The following is a 21,215-nucleotide window of genomic DNA, read 5'->3' on the forward strand; positions in this document are numbered from 1 at the left end:
CACATGCTAAAAGAATTCATAGACTTTCAGACTAAGTAAAACTGTAAAAGAGGATGGGATGAGTTTACTTGCAGAGACTAGTTAAATAAACCTACCTTTTCCTAGGATGCACTGGCCTGGAAGAGCTGCTTGGAATTGATCCTGCCTTTGAGCAGTTCGAAGCACCGTTGTTCAGCCAGCTAGCAAAGACCTTGGAACGCAGTGTTCAGACCAAAGCCGTGAACAAACAGCTGGATGAAAATATTTCATTATTTCTTATTCATTTGTCCCCATACTTCCTGCTCAAGCCAGCGCATAAGTGTCTGGAGTGGTTGATTCACAGGTAGCTGATGGAATTACAGAAATAACTGTGGGCTGGCCTCTTTTAAAAAATTAAGTAGTTGAAGACCCCTTACTATGTTGAGAGCTTAATATGTCTAGAACTTGAAATAAGCATGTTCTTCTGTTAAAACACTCTACTGGGCTGGGGATGTGGCTTAAGCGGTAATGCGCTCACCTGGCATGTGCAGGGCGCTGGGTTTGATCCTCAGCACCACATAAAATAAAATAAAGATGTTGTGTTCACCGAAAACTGAAAAATAAATATTAAAAAAACCTCTCTCTCTTCTTTTCTCTCTCTTAAAAAAAAAAAAAAAAAACTCTACTTAAGATCCATTTGTTTTAAACTCATTAGTTCTGAGGAGCTTAAGAAAAGAACTAGGGTATACATGAAGTTTGTTTCCAAGGTCTGATCTTTCATCTGCTTTGGAAATTGTTAGTAAGTTTTCTGTTCATTTCCTCATTGATTGGCATCATATTAGAGCTTACATATTTTTGTTTGTTGTTCCCGTATATGTATTTTAGAAGTAGAAAGATGTTCATTTCACTAATGGAGATGAGCAAGTATAGTAGTTTCCTTTTAAAAGAAAACCTACTTTTAACTTGGGTCTTCTGATTACTAGAACATTAGAGGTAAAGGGGAGTTCAGAAGTGCATAAAATTTCCCTTTGTTGTCTAGCACTTAGTTTCTCCCAAATACATCCTTAATATAAGAACTTTTGCGTTTGATTTTTCATTTATTTCTTTGTTAACTAATTTATTCAACAAATACTTTGATACACAGATAAGTAGTTTACTCTTGGGTACTATTTTGAAATAAATGTCTTAGTAAAGATTTATGTAAAATTTGGGGCAGGGGGTAGCTCTGGAGTCATTGAGGAAAGAAAACTTTATGGAAAAATAACATGTTGGCTAATTCTAAAGTATATGTAAAACTAATAAAAGGCAAAGCAGTTTGGTAATGTAAGAAAAAGTACATGTAAAGGCGTAGGACAGTTAGATGTAAGAGGGAACACTTGCCTGGAGACTTAGGAAAAGCACCTTGAGAAAGGAGCAAGGTGTGAGCTAGATTCTGAAGACTGAGAAGAATTTAATGTATCTTCAGAATTTATCTGCTATATTCTAGGTATTTTTAGCTTATTGGTATGTAATTTGGACATGTCGGGAAATATACTTATAAATTTTGTGTCAATTTGAATTGTTTGCTTTTTCCTTAGATTTCACATCCATCTTTATAATCAAGATAGCCTCATTGGTTGTGTTCTGCCATACCATGAAACAAGAATATTTGTGCGGGTTATACAACTTCTAAAAATTCATAATCCAAAGCACAAGTGGTTCTGGTTGTTCCCAGTTAAGGTATGATTATTAAATGATGTATGTCTTTATATAATCATTACAAACCTTGTTAAGGGGTGTAATTTGGAAAAAAAATAAGTTCTTTGTGCTCCTGGGGATAGTTCAGATATTATCTATATTTTATTTTCTGACTTCCAGGTGAAATTAACTAATAACATTTGGCATTTATTTAGGATCTGAACATCAGTCTAGGCATTTTATGTTATATTATCTTAAATTCTTATAGAACTGTTTTTTACTGATGAAGACAGGCTTAGAAAATTAAGTTACTTGCTAGAGTTCATATGACTATAAAGTGCAGAGTTGGAATTTGAATCCCAATCTGATATTAACAGCTTGTGTCTTTTTCCACTGCTCCATGATGTTTGGCATTTTAAGTTTTGGAACTGAAGAAGTTGGAGATGATGAAAGACCAAAATTAAAAGGATAAGGATAAGTTGAAAATCTTCAGGAAATTACAAAAATTATGAATAAGGTGTTAGAAGTTGACTTACAAATGAATAAAGGATAGTTGCCTAGCAGAAAGGGTCTGTGTAAGATCAGAAAACACAGAATTACAGTAAAACCACTGACTTGCCATTAGCACTTTGCAACACGTAAGTATATGTTGTTAGCATGTAATTACGAACGCTATATTGAGCCTGGTAATCCAGTTGAGAAGAGGGTACATGAGCATAAAAGTAGCCATGAAACTGCAGAAAATTCGACAGATGATGATGGTGAGGACACCAATCAGAATGAGTTAAAGGAAAGGAATGAGAAATTTTGAATTCAAAGGAGAATTTAAGAATCTGGCTATAAAGCACTTGAACTAAAGTGTCAAAAGGGCCAACTTAGGATGGGGTTGTGGCTCAGTGGTAGAGTACTTGCCTAGCATGTGTGAGGCACTGGGTTTGATTCTCAGCACCACATATAATTAAAATAAAGGTCCATCAACAACTAAAAGAATATTTTTTTTAAAAAGGCAACCTGCGATAAAGCTGTCTATTCATCTGCAGTTCCCAACATTCTCTCTGCCCTAAAAGCTTTTCCACTGATCTGCACACACAAACTCTGCTACTCCCTAGAAACTTGTATTTGAGGTATCCAAACCTCATTCTTCCTAAAGGTTACTCCAGATTCTCCTTTCATTGATTTATTCAGTGTTTGAGCACTCCATACAGACTGTGTACAATGCTAGGTGGTATGAGTAATGATGTAAGCGGGGCAGTTTCCTGGTCTATTTTCTTTATTAGCATTTTTTGCAAAGCAGTGGTAAACCCATGTCACATTAACTCAGAAATCAAATACAACCAGTAGAATTACTAAGAAGCTAGAGAATCCAGCTTTATATAAATACATACCAAAATGTGACATATACTAAGTATTTTCCACTGAGTTCTTTGCCTTCATTGTTGGCCTGCTTTTTTTGATTTCTGGAGTCTGCATAGTTTTATTTATTATTTTATTTATTTCATCAATACAATTAATGGTATGTGATTAAATTTTGTACTCATGAACTTCAGCAGTATAAAGACATAATTAGGGTAGGTACTTGAAAATAATGATCTATTGATGAATATCCTTAATACCTTATTTTTTTTGTCAATTACAGCAATCAGGAGTGCCCTTAGCTAAGGGCACCTTGATTACCCATTGCTACAAAGATCTGGGATTCATGGATTTCATTTGTAGCCTGGTGACCAAGTCTGTGAAGGTGAGTAGTGTATTGTTTCATGCATGTTTGAGTCCATGAAATGGTTGCTTGCTCTGAAAGAAGAAGACATACTAAATAAAGCCTTAACCTAAGAATAATGGAATTTGAAGAAATTCCTTTTGTTAAATGTTATGCTGTGTTGGGGCATGAACATTTTAAGTCTTTTCTCACCAAAGGTGTTTTTCTACAGATAAATAAGTCTGTTCCTTGTCATATTCTAGGTAATGGTGATAATTTAAACAAAGAAACATCTAAAAATATCAGGAAGATTGTTAGGCATTTCATTCTTGTCCTGTTGTGTACTTGTTGTTACAAATGTAAAAATTAAAATGACAGTAGGTCAGGAGAGCTATAAATATTTTTGTGTCTTCATCTGCTCCCCTGCATTTTTGGTTTGTGTTCCTTGTTTCAGGTATTTGCTGAGTACCCAGGAAGCTCTGCTCAGTTGAGGGTGCTCTTGGCTTTTTATGCTTCTACCATCGTGTCAGCTTTAGTGGCTGCTGAAGAAATATCAGACAGTGTCGTTGCCAAACTATTTCCATATATCCAAAAGGTTGGTCCTGTCGATATGTCAAGTATTTTGTACTTAATGGAATTTAATGGAATTTTCTTAGTTTTGAAAATTTCATTTAAGTAAAAATGTTTTTAAGTGTACATTTTATTTTAGATGATTGATAAGACTTAATCTTTATGTAAAAATATAATTTTTTTCAGACCTTAATTAGGTTTTTAAGAATAACCATTGGGCTGGGCACTTTCCTATAATCCCAGTGACTTAGGAGGCTGAGGTAGGAGGATTGCAAGTTGAAAGCAAACCATAGCAACTTAGCAAGACCCTGTCTCAAAATAAAAATTTTAAAGGGACTGGGTATGTGGCTCAGTGGTAAAGTGCCCCTGGATTTAATCTCTGATACCAAAAAAAGAGAGAGAATAACTGTTGGCTCTATAGCCCAGCTGCTGTCTTCCAGATCTATAACTTTAGCAGTCTCTCTTTTTTTTTTTTTTTTTAAGATAGGAGAGAGAGAAATAGAGGGAGATTTTTTTAATATTTATTTTTCAGTTTTCTGTGGACACACATCTTTATTTTATTTTTATGTGGTGCTGAGGATCGAACCCAGCGCCCCACGCATGCCAGGCAAGCGTGTTACCTCTTGAGCCACATCCCCAGCCCAATAGCAGTCTCTTTATTGGAAAGAGAAGAGCAGACAGTCTTCAGGGTGCAGACAGACATGCATCTGTTCTCTTTGCACTGGCTTCTGCTTCTTGGGATTTCTTTCTCTCAAGTGCCTTGCTGCCTGCTGACTTCATAGAATCCTGTGAGGCTCACTTCCCACAATTGTCCCAATGTTCTTTATCAGATTTTTTTTTTTTTACTTCTGTTAGTGATCTGATTGAAGTCTCCCTTCCACAGATAGGGATTTCCAGATAAAAGCAGAGCATGTTGGTTCCTGTCAGGATGCATAGTGTATGTTTGAGTTAGAAGATTTCAGAGATCTCTTCTCTCATCTAATAGATGCATTTCATCCCTGGATCAACTCAGGAATGGGCTCAATTAGTGGATTTTCTACTTTTGAAGAATGATTGGTTAATTGTCCTTGTGTGTAGGTGTTATTAATATCTACTTTGTTACATTTTAAAAATTTTATTTTTAATGGGCACATTAAACATAAGAATTATATATTTATGGGGTATCATGATGTTTTGATACACATATATGTGATATAATAATTTGTTATGGTAAAAGTAACATTTTAAGTAGAAGAAAATAACCCTTATACTTGGGCATTTTCCTTATATTTCAAAAATATGTAGGGATTAAAATCATCTTTACCAGATTACAGAGCTGCAACATACATGATAATATGTCAGATCTCTGTAAAAGTGACAATGGAAGATACAGTCGTTAATTCACTGGCATCACAGATCATCAGAACATTGACTAAAGTACCCTCCTTGGTCAAGGATGGATTAGGTTGCTTGATTGTTCTTCTCCAGAGACAGAAGCCAGAGAGCCTTGGGAAAAAGTAAGTATCATTGAACTGAGAAATGATGCTAGTTGAGTGAACATAGTTATTTGGAAAATTTTTGTGAGATGAGTTATAGACTTTTTATATTGCTGCTTGTCTCACTTGTCAACCTCATATGTACTTGCTTCTTCAAAGGCCTTTTCCTCACTTGTGTAATGTTCCCGATCTTACTGCAATACTTCACGTTATTTCTGAAACACATGATGTCAGTCCTCTTCTGCGTTATATGCTTCCCCATCTGGTGGTTGCCCTCACTCATCACATTGCAGGTATGTAGCTGTATGTCTGTGTTTAGAGCTTACTTTCTAAAGTGTGACTCTTGATAGGAACTACACTCTGGTTAAATACCTTCAGACCATTTAAAATTCCCACTATCTAATTGTTTCCATGCAACTTATCTGTTGTTCCTGTGTGAGAAAGATTTGGGATGGGAGAGATCCTGGAATTACTAAGTGATTTCTGAGAATTCTATCAAATAGTCTCTACACAAAAAAAGACCATGGGATTATGTTAAAGTATATTACTCAGTAAACTTTTTCTTTCTCCTTCAGGTAGTTAATGATCTTTAGTGATTAATTCACACTAAATATCCAGCTGCCAAAAAAATTTTTTTCTTCTGAGAGTCATTAATATATAAGTCCAGCCAGGCATGGAGGCACATACTTGTTAATCCCAGTGGCTCAGGAGACTGAGGCAGGAGGATTACAAGTTTAAAGCCAGCCTCAGCAATGTAGGGAGCCCCTGAGCAACTTAGTTAGACCCTGACTCTAAATAAAAAATAAAATCAGACTGGGGATGTGGCTTCGTGGTTAAGTGCTCCTGGGTTAAATTCTTGGTACCAAAAAAAAAAAGTCCAAGAAAATCTCATGCATTAAATATACTAATTATTAAAAAAAACTTAAAAGATTAATTAGAAAGTAGTTAAGTAGTTATTTGCATATTTGTTTTTATCCTTTAATAAACACAGAAAGAAGGAGGAAATACTTGGTCCTCTTGCTACTTCGAGAATGCTCAGAAAGACTCCTTTAGAATTATATCAGTCTGTTGTACAATAAGATCTGCACAACCGAATCTTAGTGTAAATCTTGCATTTCAGAGAAATGGCTAGCATAAATGAAAATGTGTTTTTTGTATCCTAATAATGATGAATAATGTAATCCCAGGCTTTGAAACAGCATCTAATATTAGATCCACGTTTATAGTAAATGTAGACTAGAAAGTGATAACCTTGGCTCAGTAAGGAGCTATCACAGTAGAAGTATAGCCTCAGATACAGTTTATAAGAGCTAGGCTCATGCCCCAGCTTCACCACTAACTTCTAATGTGACCTGGTAGTATTTGTTGTCAACAAGTGTTCTCATAATTATGTTCATAATAAAACAGAAGTGCAAAAATTTTAGTCTTTGTATCCTCCTGCCCCCAATAGAGAGAGTATCAGATAAAGAGAAAATGGTCTGAGAAATATAAATAGATCATACATCTTTAAAAATGGGTAGAAAGCTAAATGTAAATTTATATATTAAAAATTACTTTTAGAAAAATTTTCTGCTGGGCTGGGGATGTGGCTCAAGTGGTAGCGCGCTCGGCTGGCATGCGTGCGGCCTGGGTTCGATCCTCAGCACCACATATAATCAATGTCTGCCGAAAATTAAAAATAAATTAAAAAAAAAAAAAAGTTTTCTGCTATAAGTAAATTTTATCATGTGAGCATGCAAAAGAATTTCTCCTGACTCAGTTTAATTTGTTACATATTAAGGAGAAAAAACTGAAGAAGGAGATGGTCAAATCTATAAGACACTCTTGGAATCTATACTTACTAAAATATCACTGAAGAACAATGTAGACCACTTGTTAGCCAGGTAAGCTATTGTTTTTAACATGCTTCTGATTTTCATGCCTGTGGCTCAATCAGTATTTGTTTCAGCATTGGTTAGCAAAAGCAAAAACAGCAAAAGTAAGTTTTCTGTTTGTCTTTATAGCTTATAGAAGGAAATGGAAGGTAATGGGTAAGCTAAATTGAATGCAATTTGTTAGTGTTTAAAATTACTACTAAGTTGGGTGTGGTGGCACACTCCTGTAATCCCAGCAGCTTGATCTCAAGTTCAAAGCCAGCCCCAGCAAAAGTGAGACACTAAGCAACTCAGTGAGACCCTGTCCCTAAATAAAATACAAAGTGGGGCTGGGGATGTGGCTCAGTGGCCAAGTACCCTTAAGTTCAATCCAGTTTTCCCCCCAAAAAGTTTCAACACTATTGGAACTCATTTGGAAACTTAATATTGGGGATAAGCATGCAGTAAAGATTGTTTCTAGCTAGGCATGGTGGTACATAACCTGTAATTCCAGCTGCTTGGGAAGCTGAGTTGGAGGATCACTTGAGTTCATGAATTCAAGGCCAGCCTGGGAAACCCAGTGAAGACCTATCTCAAAAAACACACAAAATTGTATCTTCCTTTTTTTCTTTTCCTAATTAAACTTGGTAACAGTGAATAAAATTGCAGTAGGTTAGAATCCTACTTCCACCCTTCCATTAGAGGAGTAAGTTCTGGAGGTCAGACCCTGGATCTATTTTTGCCATTGTGTGAGGTTGACAGGGATCTGTCTGCTGATGTGCATCATTTGTCCCCTTGCTCAGAGGTTGGGCTGAGAGTTAAATGACAGTGTACATGTGAAGGCTTAGTTTAGGCTTGAGAAAGAGAAGGGGGTTTAAAATTAAATATCCCAATCTTCCTTTTCTGGTACATTAAGGGCTAAGGGTTGGGGTTTTTTGCTATTTATTTGGACTTCAGACAAATTGGAAGATGTCTTATGCCTTAGCTTTTTTTTTTTTTTTTAATCAGTAAAAGAGGTTTTATAATTTCTAACTTGGTACAAGTATGACAGAGATAATATTTGTAAATTACCTAGGTCATAGGAAGGACTGAATGAATGGTAATTCTATCTGTTGATATTTCTACTTCCTTTTTCAGCCTTCTTTTTGAAGAGTATATTTCATATTGTTCACAGGAAGAAATTGATCCTAATAAAGTGTCTTTGCTTAATGAACAATTTCTTCCACTCATCAGACTATTGGAAAGCAAGTAAGCTCTATGTGTGTTTGTGCTCTTTGTTCATGTATACTTCCTCTGTTCTGTGAAGATAAAGTTCACAGGTCATATCTTAATATATTGTAACTTGTAAAGAGACTTCGTATTTTTTCCTTTTCATGAAGATACAAGAATAGGAATTAAATATATTTGAAATACAAAAGGAAATAGGGCATGTACAACCAGAAAAATGAGAAGTTATACTTCATTTATGTATGGTATGTTAAAATGCATTCTATTGTCATATATAACTAGTTACAGAAAAAAATGCAAGAAAAAAAAGGAAATAGGTGTTGAATGGGGATTGTGGGGAGTGTAATTTTTTTTTTTATAGAGACACTATTTCATTCTTGAAGCTATAAGAGTACCAAACTTGATCATTTGATTTTATGTATACCATTTGTTAAATTAATTTTTTAAAAGTTTTTTTTTAGTTGTTGATGGACCTTTATTTTATTTATTTTTTTGTGGTACTGAGGATTGAACTCAGTGGCTCACATGTGCTAGGCAAGCACTCTATCAGTGTGCTACAACCCCAGCCCTCATTTGTTAAATTTAAAGTTTCATTTTCAGTTATTTTTAAAATTTCATTTTATTTCTTTTCTTTATACATGTATGGTGTATGTGGTTAGTAACTTTCTTAAGTGAATGAACTCTTCTATCTCTTCCTAGGTACCCCAGCACATTGGATGTTGTGTTAGAGGATCACCTAAAAGAAATTACAGCTCTTAAAAAACAGGAACTTTTTCACCAATTTATTTCTCTTTCTACAAGTGGAGGAAAGTATCAGGTATGTTGTTCTTCTATAGAGGAATTGTGATTTTTAGCAAATAGACATTATGTGGTTGCTCGAAGAGCTGCATTTGGAAATGTCCTACTCTCCTTCCTTCTGGAAAAAATCAGAAACGAGACTGAACAGTTTGCCTGGTTGTTTGATGTAAGGCTCAGAAGCAAGAGTTACATATTGAAGAAAGTACAGTAATTTTAAATAACTGAATGTGATGCATATGTCAGGAAAACAGTTGTTGGGGAATTTCATATATGGTGTTCATTAACAGTCACCAGAAGGTGGTGCTTCTTGTCTTTCTCTGGGTCTGTGCTTTAACTGTAGTATTCACTGACCCCATGTGGCTGTTTCAGTTATGATTAGGAAAAATGGTGATCATGGTAGGACTTCCAAAATCTGGTGCTTTCACCCTAGGTTTTTATGCTAGAAGTTATACATGTAAGCAGAAGCTCTTACAATTAGTCTTGAAAATGGGTATTATGAAGGGAATATGATAGGTTTAGTTTTTCTCTTACATAATCAGACTTTTATCTTTAACAGTGTTGCATTTCCAAATCTTGGGTTGAGAGGTAGAGTTCCTCCTTAGTCTGATTACATTTATTAATTAAATTGTCATTAATTTGATTCTCAGGTTTATGTTCCACTAATTTTGAGATTCTTTTTGTTTTGGGGTGCTGTTCACTCTGAAATAGGTATCTGTAAAAAGGGCAGAGTTATTTCATGGAATTTCTTCACTAAATTAAACCTTCTCATACATACAAGTACACACAAAATACAACCATTAACCATACATATGTTTTCATCTGTTGTGATTCACCATGTTCTGGAGACAATTTTGCTTGGGTGTAATTGAATATGTTGTGCAGTTTGGGGTGTTTTTATTACTGTTCGTATGCTGCTCAGATTAGGTGAAATCATTGGATATTTTTGTTGAACCCACAGATTTTAGCAGATTCTGACACTTCCTTGATGCTTAGTCTGAATCATCCACTTGCTCCTGTGCGACTTCTGGCTGTTAATCATCTGAAAAATGTCATGAGAACATCAAAGGTTTGTGTCAGATAATTTTCAGATGTGATTTCTTTGACCTTCTGATGAGCAGAATAATTTTAGAATAAGAAATTGAAGTTATCATTAAGAATTGATATTGTGTAATTATAGAAATTAATTTTATAGTTTTTGATATTTACAATGTTGGTTTTAAAAAATGTTTTGTATTTTTGTTTTGTGTCTTGTGTATTTTAAAAAGTTAACTCAATTTTAAAGTTGTTATAAGTAATAATTTAAAGCAACTTTAGGATCTGTGAAAATGTTCTTCAAAGGTAGTTGATTTAATACTGAAGTTCTGAGAAATGCTTTATTTTGATGCATTTTTAAAAAATATTTATTTTTTAGTTGTAGTTGGACACAGTATTTTTATGTATTTATTTATTTATTTTTATGTGGTGCGGAGGATCAAACGCTAGGCAAGCACTCTACTGTTGAGCCACAACCCCAGCCCTAGTGTGTGTTTTTAAGCCTATAACAACGTTTTGAGTTAGATGTTCTTATGAGCAGTCCTATTTCCAAGGCAACAGTGCAGCCCAGAATTAGGGAACTTGCCAAAGGTCTCATACCTACTGGACAGCAGAGTTTGGATTTAAACCTGGACATTCTTGCTCTTTAGTCTGTGTATTTCAATATCTGGGCTCTTGTTTTAACAAGATCAACTCCTTACTTTAAAAATGGATTATAAATATAATCCAGTTCCTTCAGTGGAAACTGGAAGAAGTTTTTACTAAACTACTAATCTTATAAGGCCCATGATAGATTGCTCTGTTCCTGTGTTTGACTCTTTTCCTCTAGTACTTGGGCCTATGATTGAGATTCTGGAGTGCTTTTCATAAAACCACTCTTCTTTTTTGGCTAGTCTTGTGAGGTTTATAGCAGCAGCTGAATTAATTTATTTTTCTCTTGCTCAGGAAGGCATTGATGAGTCTTTCATAAAAGAAGCTATTTTAACCCGATTAGGTGATGATAACATAGATGTTGTTTTGTCGGCTCTGAGTGCTTTTGAGGTGAGTAAATTTGTTTGTGGGTATTTACATTTTGTGAATATTTTATTGCTCTTCTCACATTATTCTCTGCTGTAGACTAGAGTATATTTGGAAATTATTACTCCATTGGAAATTTGTTCACTTGAGGGCACAGACTTAAGTCTGTTTTAGAGGGAGCTCAAAGAAGTAATTATACTTCACAGTTATCAATAGCAATACCTTGGGACCATAAAAAATTGGGAAATGAGTGCCACTTTTGAGAAATTTCTCTCATAAACTTTATACTGGGATTGTTAGGAAAAATTCATCATAATTCATTATTTTTTAAAGTTCATTTTTGAAACACCATATATGTTTGAGGCATGTAAATATTTGCTCTTGGGTTTTTTTCCCCCTCTAGATTTTCCAGCAACACTTCAGTGCAGAAGTAACTGTTTCAAATCTTCTGAATCTCTTTCAAAGAGCAGAACTTTCAAAGAATAGGAAGTGGTATGTGTTCATTTCTCTTCTGTTCTCTTCATGCTCTTTTGAATGGAGTTCTTGTACCAAGTACAAATTGATTTTCTTTCTTTATTTTTTTAAATTTTCAACTAATAATTTAGTTATGTGGCCTTTTGGTTGTGGTAGTAGGAAATCCTAATGTAACATCTTCTTACATTTTATAACTAATTTGGGTTTATGTGTATTTTTCATAATTTCTATGTATGAAATTTTTAAATAAAATACAAAAGTATGTCATATACTAATAATATATATTAATATTAATATGTGATGTGTTAAGATATAATAAATTTTGTAGGATGAAGAGTTTTCTGATTTTTTTTTTTTACTCTATACTACCTTTACATAATTATTACTTTGTAATTGAATACAGATATAAATAAGTTCAGAGGCACATGATATCTTCTGGTAGTATTTGATGAGCTCTGGTTATTTCATTTTGGGCACATAAGCATTTTCCAGCTTCTTAGAGCACGAGAGCATGTCATACGTGGTTTTGTGTCTGTCATACAGATATTTCTCACATTAGTATGTGTATATAATGATATAGGATGTGCTTAGTTAATTTTTTGAATGTATGAGTGAATCTCTGGTAAGTAGAGAAGTTGAGATACACAATTTGATATATGTATTATAGTTGAGGTGTTGATTTTTAATTTTTTTTAATTGACAAGATAACATAAGGTAATTTATAAAAATGTTTACATATATAAAAGGTAACTCCTTTATTAGCATGGATTTTAAGAGATATGTTTCTGAATAATACTTTTTTTGGTAAGGAGATTTTGTCAGTTAAACTATAAACAACATAATGATTAATTTTTACTTAAGTCTCGAACATGTATCAACAAAACATGCTCATGTATCTCTTAGGTACAGGGCCCTTGAGATAGCAGCAGATGTATTAATTAGAGAAGAGATACTAAGTGGAAATGATCAGTTGTCAAATCAGGTGGTTGTGCATTTGCTGCCTTTCATGGTTATCACTGATGATGATGTGGGATCTGCTGAAGTGAAAATCGCTTTGTATTTATCAAAATCCGGAATTTGCTCTCTGCATCCTCTGTTAAAAGGCTGGAAAGAAGGTAAGAAATTTAGGTGGGTTTTAGAAAAAGCAAACAGGTAACACTTTAAAGGTAAGTAAATTTAAAACTGTCTGTATTCACTATTTGAATAAATTGTGTTTATTTTATCTCAGCACAATTTTTTTAAAAAATTGCCAAGATGAAAAATATACAACAAAAAGGAAATTGGGCTGGGTGCAGTGGTGCACCCCTGTAATTCTAGCAGCTAGGGAAGCTGAGGCAGGAGAATAGTGAGTTCAAAGCCAGCTTCAGCAACTTAGTGAGGCCCTGTCTCTAAATAAAATATAAAAAAGGGCTGGAGATGTGGCTCAATCCTTCATATCACAAAAAAAGAAGAAAAGGAAGTTGACTCAGATATTCAGAACTGGATAAGAAAGAAAAATAAAAAGTAAACCTTTGAAGAGCGATACTAGAATTTTTACACAAATTCCTTACTTTACACTGTTCTATATGTGAGTGTTGGTGGCATGAGGACACACTATTCATAATTTTTTACAGCTCTTGAAAGTGTGATTAAAAGCACAAAATCAGGAAAACTGAGTGGTGTAGCAAATCAGAAGATGATTCAAGTGTTGGCTGGCAATATAAATTCAGGAGTCCCTTCTTCAATGTTGAAAATGGTAGGTGTCTATTGATGTCCACCCCAGCTTTCCTTCTTATGCTCTTATTGAACTCTCCGCTTCTGTTTTTCTAGATTCTTCTTATTTATTTGCATTCTTGAATATACTGATTATCTTACTTTAAACAAGTAAAATGTTGTTCAGATATTTTGCAGAATGTTTGAGAGCCTTGGTATATCATTCTTTTCACTGTGGTTCTGAATTAGACTAGTGAGAATAATGTGTTCTTTTTCACCTTCATTTTTCCCTCTCGTTCTCATTGAAAACTTAAAAGTCTTTTTTTTTTTATTAAAGTAGCAAAATAGAAAAGTATTTGCCTTAATGAGTAAAGCTTTGTAAAGTTAATAACTGTGATTTGAACACATTAACTAGTTTGCAAGTGCGATTATGTTCATCTAGTTTCTGAGAATATTTATTTTTAAGTACTTAGAAATCCGTGCTTATTATATTTTTAAAAGCTTTATATTTGTCCTCTCGCTTTGTATGTAAAACACACAATACCTCAATAGGCCTGAGATAGAAAAAGCTGTTTTACAAAAATTAAGAGTTATCAGTAATGGAATGTGTTTGTTTTTCAAGGTTGAAGATTTAATAAACGCTGGTGAAAAAGAGACTTTTAGTCTGAAGCAGAAAGTAACATTTCACGTGATTGTGTCTGTACTTGTCTCCTGCTGTTCATCTTTAAAAGAAACTCGCTTTCCATTTGCAATGAGAGTCTTCAGTTTGTTGCAGAAAAAAATAAAGAAGCTGGAAAGTGTCATTACTGCGATGGTAAGGAGTGCAGTCTGCAGAAAGCTGAATATTGAGTCAGTTGAAAACCTGACCTGTTATAGCAAAACCAAAACTCAGAGGCAGAGATGTGGTGTCTGGTTGCTGGGTGGGAGAAACGTGAAGCACCTTGGATTGCAGTGAGGTCCTGAATTAGGTGCTCCCATGCTTTTGCAGAAAATTTAATTGATTTGTAGAGTTGCAAGGTTGCAAGTTTTTATGTCTTCCCTTTATTATCTTTATTGGGTAGTTTTCCAAGTTATATTTAACTACCTTGACTGATGAACAATTTGCTTAGTGTATTAGTACTTGAACAAAACATTATTTAATTCTATTATTAACTAAAACGAGATCTTGTTTATATTTTTTAAAAATTTTTTTAGATGTTGGTGGACCTTTATCTTATTCATTTATTTATATTCAGTGCTGAGAATCGAACCCAGGCCTCACACATGTTAGGCAAGTATACTACCACTGAGCCACAACTCCAACCCCTGAGATCTTGTATATTTTAAAAATCAAATATTCTATTAGATATGGATCTTTCCAGCCTTCTATTGTCTTTGACAGTATTACAGGGACATGTTTCAACTATTTTATTTCTATCTAGTACTACATCTTGAGGTAATGAGATTATTTTTTTTCATATCTGCCCTACATAATTGTATTTTGTTTTTATTTTTCCTCCAAATTTCAAAGGAATACACATTATAGGATTTGCTAAATGAATCACATTTTATTACATTTATTTACACTTTCAGGATTTATGAATTCTGATCATAGCCATTGTTAGCTAAAGTTACATAAACTTTAAGAATGGATCTTCATATTTTTTAAAGTGTTTCATGTGAGCTCTTAATGTCTAGCTTCTTTTTCTTTTGTGAAGTGTGGTAACTGGAATTATACTTCTTAGTGTTAAAAGTGTGTATCAATTTTTTATATAAAAGTAGATCATATTGCTTTATATTTAAATACCCTTTCTGAGCATGTTGCAATTGCAGCAGCACATCGAGCCAATCAGAGCCCTCAAAAAAGACATTGTCTGATAAAATTGAACTTAGATTCTTTTTCTTTGGTGATTTTGTTGTGTACCCTGTTTCGATTAGCAGGAAGCGTGAAATTAGAGAAGTCCCTTTGAAGATCTTTTAGAAATGCAATTCTTGGACTGGGGTTGTGGCTCATTGTTAGAGCTTTTGCCTAGCACATGCACCATATAAAAATAATTCAATAAAAATAAAGGTATCATGTTCATCTACAACTACAAAAACTTTAAAACAATAATAATAATGAATAAATATAGTGTCTATCTGCAACTAAAAAAAATTAAAAAGATACAATTCATTATCTTTCTGTTTGAAAATATACCTATTTATTCCTACCATTTATTTTATAGGATTAATATGAGTAAAATTTATTTTTAGAGAGTTTCTTAAGGTAAAACAGATAAAATGAAGGCATGTTTAACCTGTACTTTTTCTTGTGAATAGTAATGGCTAGACCTCTCAAAATCTGTGTGAAAGTTATCCATCCTCTCCCCACCATACCATATAGACAAAGCTTTGCCTCCTACCCAAAGAATGTGTACATCTGTTACCGTCCACCCACATAGTCCATGCTCAGAACCTCTTCAAGTGTGTGCTAGCTTTGTTTCCTTTCACATTTCAGGAAATCCCCTCAGAATGGCATCCAGAATTGATGTTACACAGAGATTTACCAGGGGAACTGTGGGCACATTACATAGAACAGCTCCACAGTGCCCAGAGGGTTGCAGTGGAAGACTCAGTTTTACTTATATTTTCCCTGAAGAATTTTATTTATGCACTGAAGGCTCCAAAGTCTTTTCCTAAAGGTAAGATGCAAATTGTAAATCTTGTAAAACTGTATTCTAGACTCTGATTCTCTGTCTTGAATGAAAAATTCCCTGTAGCATGTTCAAATAGGTTATGCATTGCTCCTCTTTTTCCACATTCCTATAGATGATACGTGGTGGAATCCTGAACGCCTGGACGAGGATGGCAGACAATACCTGCACTTGCTCACTGGGCTCTTTGAGGTGGTCCTCTGGGGTGCTGATGCCGTTCATTTCAGGGTTCTGATGAAACTTCTCATGAAGGTACATGGTGCACTGCTTTTCTTCCCTTTAAGATAATATTGTAAGTTGTTTTAGTTATGACAGATTATAACAGAAATGAAAGTTCTCTTCAGCTAGGGAAGCATATGTAATAATAAACATGGGCCTTGTAAAGCATTATAATCCTGACACCAAGCGGTAGGTTGAGCAGAGACTAACATGCTGTACCTCTACTAAGTGCTAAGCTCATAATCGTGTTTAAGAATCACAGCAGCCCAGTTGGTTTGATTTTTAAATGCTATTTGCAAATGAGAAAACTGAAGTTGAGAGAGGTTATTCAGCGTCCCCAAAGTCACTCAGGAAATTCATGGTGGGTACCAGTTACCTCCATGTTCCCAGCAAGTGATTCTTGTTCTTCTCCACAGCATTTGATATATTTAACATTTGTAACTTCATCTTTGAAGTCTCTTGATGAAGCTTCTCAGACACTACTCTTACTTGGTTTCTATTTAGTGCTGTCTTTTTTGTTAAGTGTTCAAGTGCAAGGTTAGAATGAGTCTTTTGAGTATCACTCTTTATTGACATCTTTTCTAATTGGTTAAAATGCCAAGAGTAGGATAAGTGATTAGACAAGGCACAACATTAAATTATTTGTGTTTTTACAATTGTACATGATGATAACAGGATTTGGAACCAACTTGTTTGAGCAAGAATTAAACTTCACTTTTTTTCTTTAAATTAGGTACATTTAGAAGATGTTTTTCAGTTATTCAAGTTCCTTTCTGTTTTGTGGACTTATGGTTCTAGCCTTTCAAATCCACTTAACTATAGTGTGAAGTCAGTGCTGCAGACTCAGGCTCTTTATGTAGGCTGTGCACTGCTCTCCTCTCAGAAGATCCAGTGTAAACAGCAGCTGGCGTCCATGTCATCCCCAGGTATTAAAAGTAGCGTTGATGTGTTCTGTCATGTCTGGCTCTTAATGCTTTCTTTGAATGTGGTTTATGTAGTGTGGAAAATTATAACTTATTAAAAAAATATAACTATATATAATTTTTCTAATTCTAAATATTGCATTTAATGTAAGAATGACGTTTACAGAATCTTAACACAAAAAGTTGAATAATAGAAATGGTGGCAGAAATATACGTGAATTCTTAATATACAACTATTAATTTCTTGAACTGCAGCAGCTGTAGTTACAAACGAAAGCCAGATCATCATGATGCAGTTCAGTAATCAACTGACTGCTTATTCAAAAGTCCTTCCTGGATTTATCTCTTTCCTAGGTGTTAGTCATTTTCAGATTCATTGCTCTCTAGTGAAACATCTGAAAATAAAATTTATATGTAATTTTGTGTAAAGTAGAATTGCAAGTCCAGCATGGTTGTGTACACCTGTAATCCCAGTAAGGTAGGAGGATTGTAGTTTCAAAGCCAGCCTGCCTGGGCAACTTAATAAGACTGTCTCAAAAAAGTAAAAGAGCTAGGTATAGGCTCAGTAGTCAAGCATCCCTAGGTTCAATCCCCACTACCAAAAAAGAAAAAATAGAGTTGCACATTTAACAAAGGTGGAGAATTTTATGAAGTTGATGAATGTGATACTGAAAAGTAGGTTGACTTAACAGAGCTACTGTTAAATAAGGTATCTGGCAGAATTAAACCATAAAAACATGGTTGAAGATGAACAAAATGATTTGGATAATGGATATGGTTACAAATGTTGTATAATTTCATTTTTAAAAATTGGTATCAACATGATTTCTCTTATGGTTTTAGTGGTGACATCTCTACTCATTAATTTGGGAAGCCCTGTTAAAGAAGTCCGTAGGGCTGCCATTCATTGTCTCCAAACTCTCAGTGGAGTGGCGTCAAAGTTTCATTTGGTGATAGATCGTCTGGTTCCTAAAGCAGAGGAGATCACCTCAGATGCCACCTATGTTATTCAGGTAAACTCTTTGGCAAATGAAGTTGTGTGCATGCCTGTGTGTTTTGCACATGAACAAGTTCTCCAATCTTGACATTTTTCTTGGAAGGATTTTGATGAACTAAGTCATTGAATTTATAAACTGATAGGGCAGTAACTACATATCTTTCCACCATTTCTAAAAGATTGTAATTTTATGTATCAATTTTGCTATTCTTTCCTTTGGCTAAAAGACCAGTGTTTAGCTTTTCATAGTAAACTAGCTTTGGGGTATTGATACTCTTTCCAGTTAGTGCTTTAAAGGGAAAAAAGTATAAGCAGTGTCACACTTGGGAAAGAATTTTCCATATTTAGTATGTTTAACCTTTGTAGTTCCTGAACATTTTTTAATCCAATTTTCCTTCTGTTATACTAGGATTTGGCTACTCTATTTGAGGAACTACAGAGAGAGAAAAAACAAAAATCTTATCAAAAGTTGTCTGAAACTTTGAAAAACTTACTTTATTGTCTATATGATTGCCCATCTTATGTTGCAAAAGATTTGATGAGAGTATTTCAGAAAGTCAACAGTGAGGTATGTATGATACACCTATGATCATGTATGAGGAAGACGTTTGCAAGACATATGCACTTTCAGAAATGATAATTTTCTTAATAATTTGGGATGAAGAATTGAGGTAGGTGGAATAAAGGATTCAGGATACAAGAAGCATATTTTGGTGTTTCTTTGTGTTTTAAAATTAGTGCATCATCCTTGTCTAATCATTCCTTTGGTTTTTAAGTAGATTTAAAATGCACATGGGAGTGCACTACTGGAAGAACTTTGGTCTGTGTCTATTTTGCAAGTGAAAATTCTCCACAAGGGGATATGTTTGGACATGAGTCGATGGAAATTCCAAACTTGTTTCCTTATTTATTAAATATTATGTGTTTATACATTTTTTCTGGGGGAGGGGAGTCCATAGCTTTTGTTATGTTCTCAAGGAAGCTTGTGATACAAAAGAAAGAGAAACACTTGTTTGTATGGTGGTGTGTGTTATGGTCAGCAGAGGAAAAGACCTTCGTTCTGGTTCCAAAACTACCTGACGGATTGCAGACTTTGAGAATTAAAACTGGTAAAATGGAGTGAAGACCATTTGATTATATTTTCTACATATATCAGCTCTGAGTTATCCCTGGTGTAGCTTAGGAGTGGGCAGATATCTTGGCTAAGGACCAGGTAGCAAATACAGTTGGCTATCTTCATCTATGGGTTTTGCCAACCTCAAATTAAAAATATTTGGGGAAAAAATTGTGTCTGGGTTGAACATGTACAAACTTTTTTCTTGTTGTTTCCTAACCAGAGTATAATAGCTATTTATGTAGCACTTACGTTGTATTAAATATTATGAGTAACCTAGAGGTGATTTAACGTAAATAGGAGGCTGTGCATTGGTTATATGGAAACACTAGGCTATTTTATATGAGGGGTATCCTGGGATTTGGTTTCTGGGGAGGGTGTGGAACCCATTCCCCAAGGATACTGAGGAACAACTCTGTTTTGGGCTCCGTAGACCATAATCTCTGGTGCAGCTACTCATTTCTGCCACTGTGTCAGCAAATCAGCTATAGTGGGTATGTAAGTAGGTGAGCATGACTGTCAGTAAAGAAAACTTATAAAGGACATCTGTTGAGATTGCCATTGTTTGCCGACCTAGTTATTAAAGCCTTCACATACATAATTTGAATAAACACTTATACCAAATTCAGTGTTTGAGGGAAGTGCACAATGTTTTAGCAAATCATAAAATATTTAGTCAGATTTTAGGAACATACATATTTGTTCTGAGCTCCCCTCTGAAGAATGAAGGGCTTCGAACGTTACAGGTGGACCACCAGAGAAGACCTGATCTTAATTCGGATTAATAGCCTCCTCTGAGTGTTATGATTGTTTTTTGGGGGGGGTGGGTAACCAGGGATTGAACTCGGGCACTCAACCACTGAGCCACATCCCCAGCTCTATTTTGTGTTTTATTTAGAGACAGGGTCTCCCTAAATTGCTTAGTACCTCACTGTTTTGCTAAGGCTGTCTTTGAACTCTGTAGTACTCCTGTTTCAGCCTCCTGAGCTGGTATGATTTCAGGCAAGTGCCACTGCGCCTGGATATGATTGGGTTTTTATCCTAAGCTCCCAGCCTTCTTACAGGGTGTCTTTGGACATCTTTGTAGTGTGAGGGAAACATCAGCATCACTGTTTACCAATACGTTTTCCAATCTTCAGATGGTGCTTTCTCAGCTCTTGCCAATGGTGGAACAGCTACTGGAAAAGATTGAGAAGGAACCCACTGCTGTCCTGAAAGATGAGGCTATTGTTTTGCATCTCGCTCTGGGAAAATACAATGAATACTCAGCTTCCCTTTTACATAAAGACCCAAAGAGTCTAGATATGTTTTTAAAGGCTGTGCACACAACAAAGGAACTTGACCCAGGAATGTCAACCATTCAGATCACTGCCCTTGAAAAGGTCAGTGACTTTTTGGAATCTAAAGCTTGTTGTGTAATGTAAGTGAATAATAGACTGGTGCATTTTAAAGGCTCCTGATATATTTTATCTACTCTGCAAAACTGAATGTTGCACATGGGTTCTTAAAAAAGAATTGCATTATACATGAGAAATTAAAATGTGAAACAGTTTTTATTGTGAGAGAATAAAGATGCAGATGCCATCTTTGGAGTTTAAGCTTATTCACTGAACTCAGTTTTTTTTTTTTATTGGTTGTTCAAAACATTACAAAGCTCTTGACATATCATATTTCATACATTAGATTCAAGTGGGTTATGAACTCCCATTTTTACCCCAAATACAGATTGCAGAATCACATCGGTTACACATCCACATTTTTACATAATGCCATATTAGTAACTGTTGTATTCTGCTACCTTTCCTATCCTCTACTATCCCC

General features: G+C 34.8%; 1 protein-coding gene across 3 annotated transcripts in view; it reads left to right on the forward strand.

Annotated features, from left to right (window-relative positions):
* Positions 1-21,215, forward strand: part of Heatr1 (HEAT repeat containing 1) — a 43,739-nt gene that overhangs the window by 1,039 nt on the left and 21,485 nt on the right. For 2 of the 3 annotated variants that reach the window (XM_058575048.1, XM_046432138.2), the window contains exons 3-23: positions 106-322; positions 1,536-1,677; positions 3,272-3,373; positions 3,786-3,926; positions 5,186-5,397; positions 5,536-5,669; positions 7,157-7,259; positions 8,367-8,477; positions 9,156-9,273; positions 10,213-10,320; positions 11,232-11,327; positions 11,707-11,795; positions 12,681-12,892; positions 13,391-13,512; positions 14,092-14,283; positions 15,946-16,129; positions 16,257-16,393; positions 17,094-17,286; positions 18,127-18,296; positions 18,690-18,848; positions 20,534-20,776. In XM_058575048.1, the coding sequence (XP_058431031.1) occupies positions 106-322; positions 1,536-1,677; positions 3,272-3,373; positions 3,786-3,926; positions 5,186-5,397; positions 5,536-5,669; positions 7,157-7,259; positions 8,367-8,477; positions 9,156-9,273; positions 10,213-10,320; positions 11,232-11,327; positions 11,707-11,795; positions 12,681-12,892; positions 13,391-13,512; positions 14,092-14,283; positions 15,946-16,129; positions 16,257-16,393; positions 17,094-17,286; positions 18,127-18,296; positions 18,690-18,848; positions 20,534-20,776 (3,185 nt within the window). Of the gene's footprint in view, positions 1-105; positions 323-1,535; positions 1,678-3,271; positions 3,374-3,785; positions 3,927-5,185; positions 5,398-5,535; positions 5,670-7,156; positions 7,260-8,366; positions 8,478-9,155; positions 9,274-10,212; positions 10,321-11,231; positions 11,328-11,706; positions 11,796-12,680; positions 12,893-13,390; positions 13,513-14,091; positions 14,284-15,945; positions 16,130-16,256; positions 16,394-17,093; positions 17,287-18,126; positions 18,297-18,689; positions 18,849-20,533; positions 20,777-21,215 lie in introns of those variants that run through there. The other variant, XM_046432139.2, reaches the window with a different exon arrangement.

The sequence above is a fragment of the Marmota monax genome, unplaced genomic scaffold (genome assembly GCF_021218885.2).
Source record: "Marmota monax isolate L192 unplaced genomic scaffold, Marmota_monax_Labrador192_F-V1.1 WCK01_AAM20220418_F8-fsc00071, whole genome shotgun sequence".
Lineage (NCBI taxonomy): Eukaryota > Metazoa > Chordata > Mammalia > Rodentia > Sciuridae > Marmota > Marmota monax.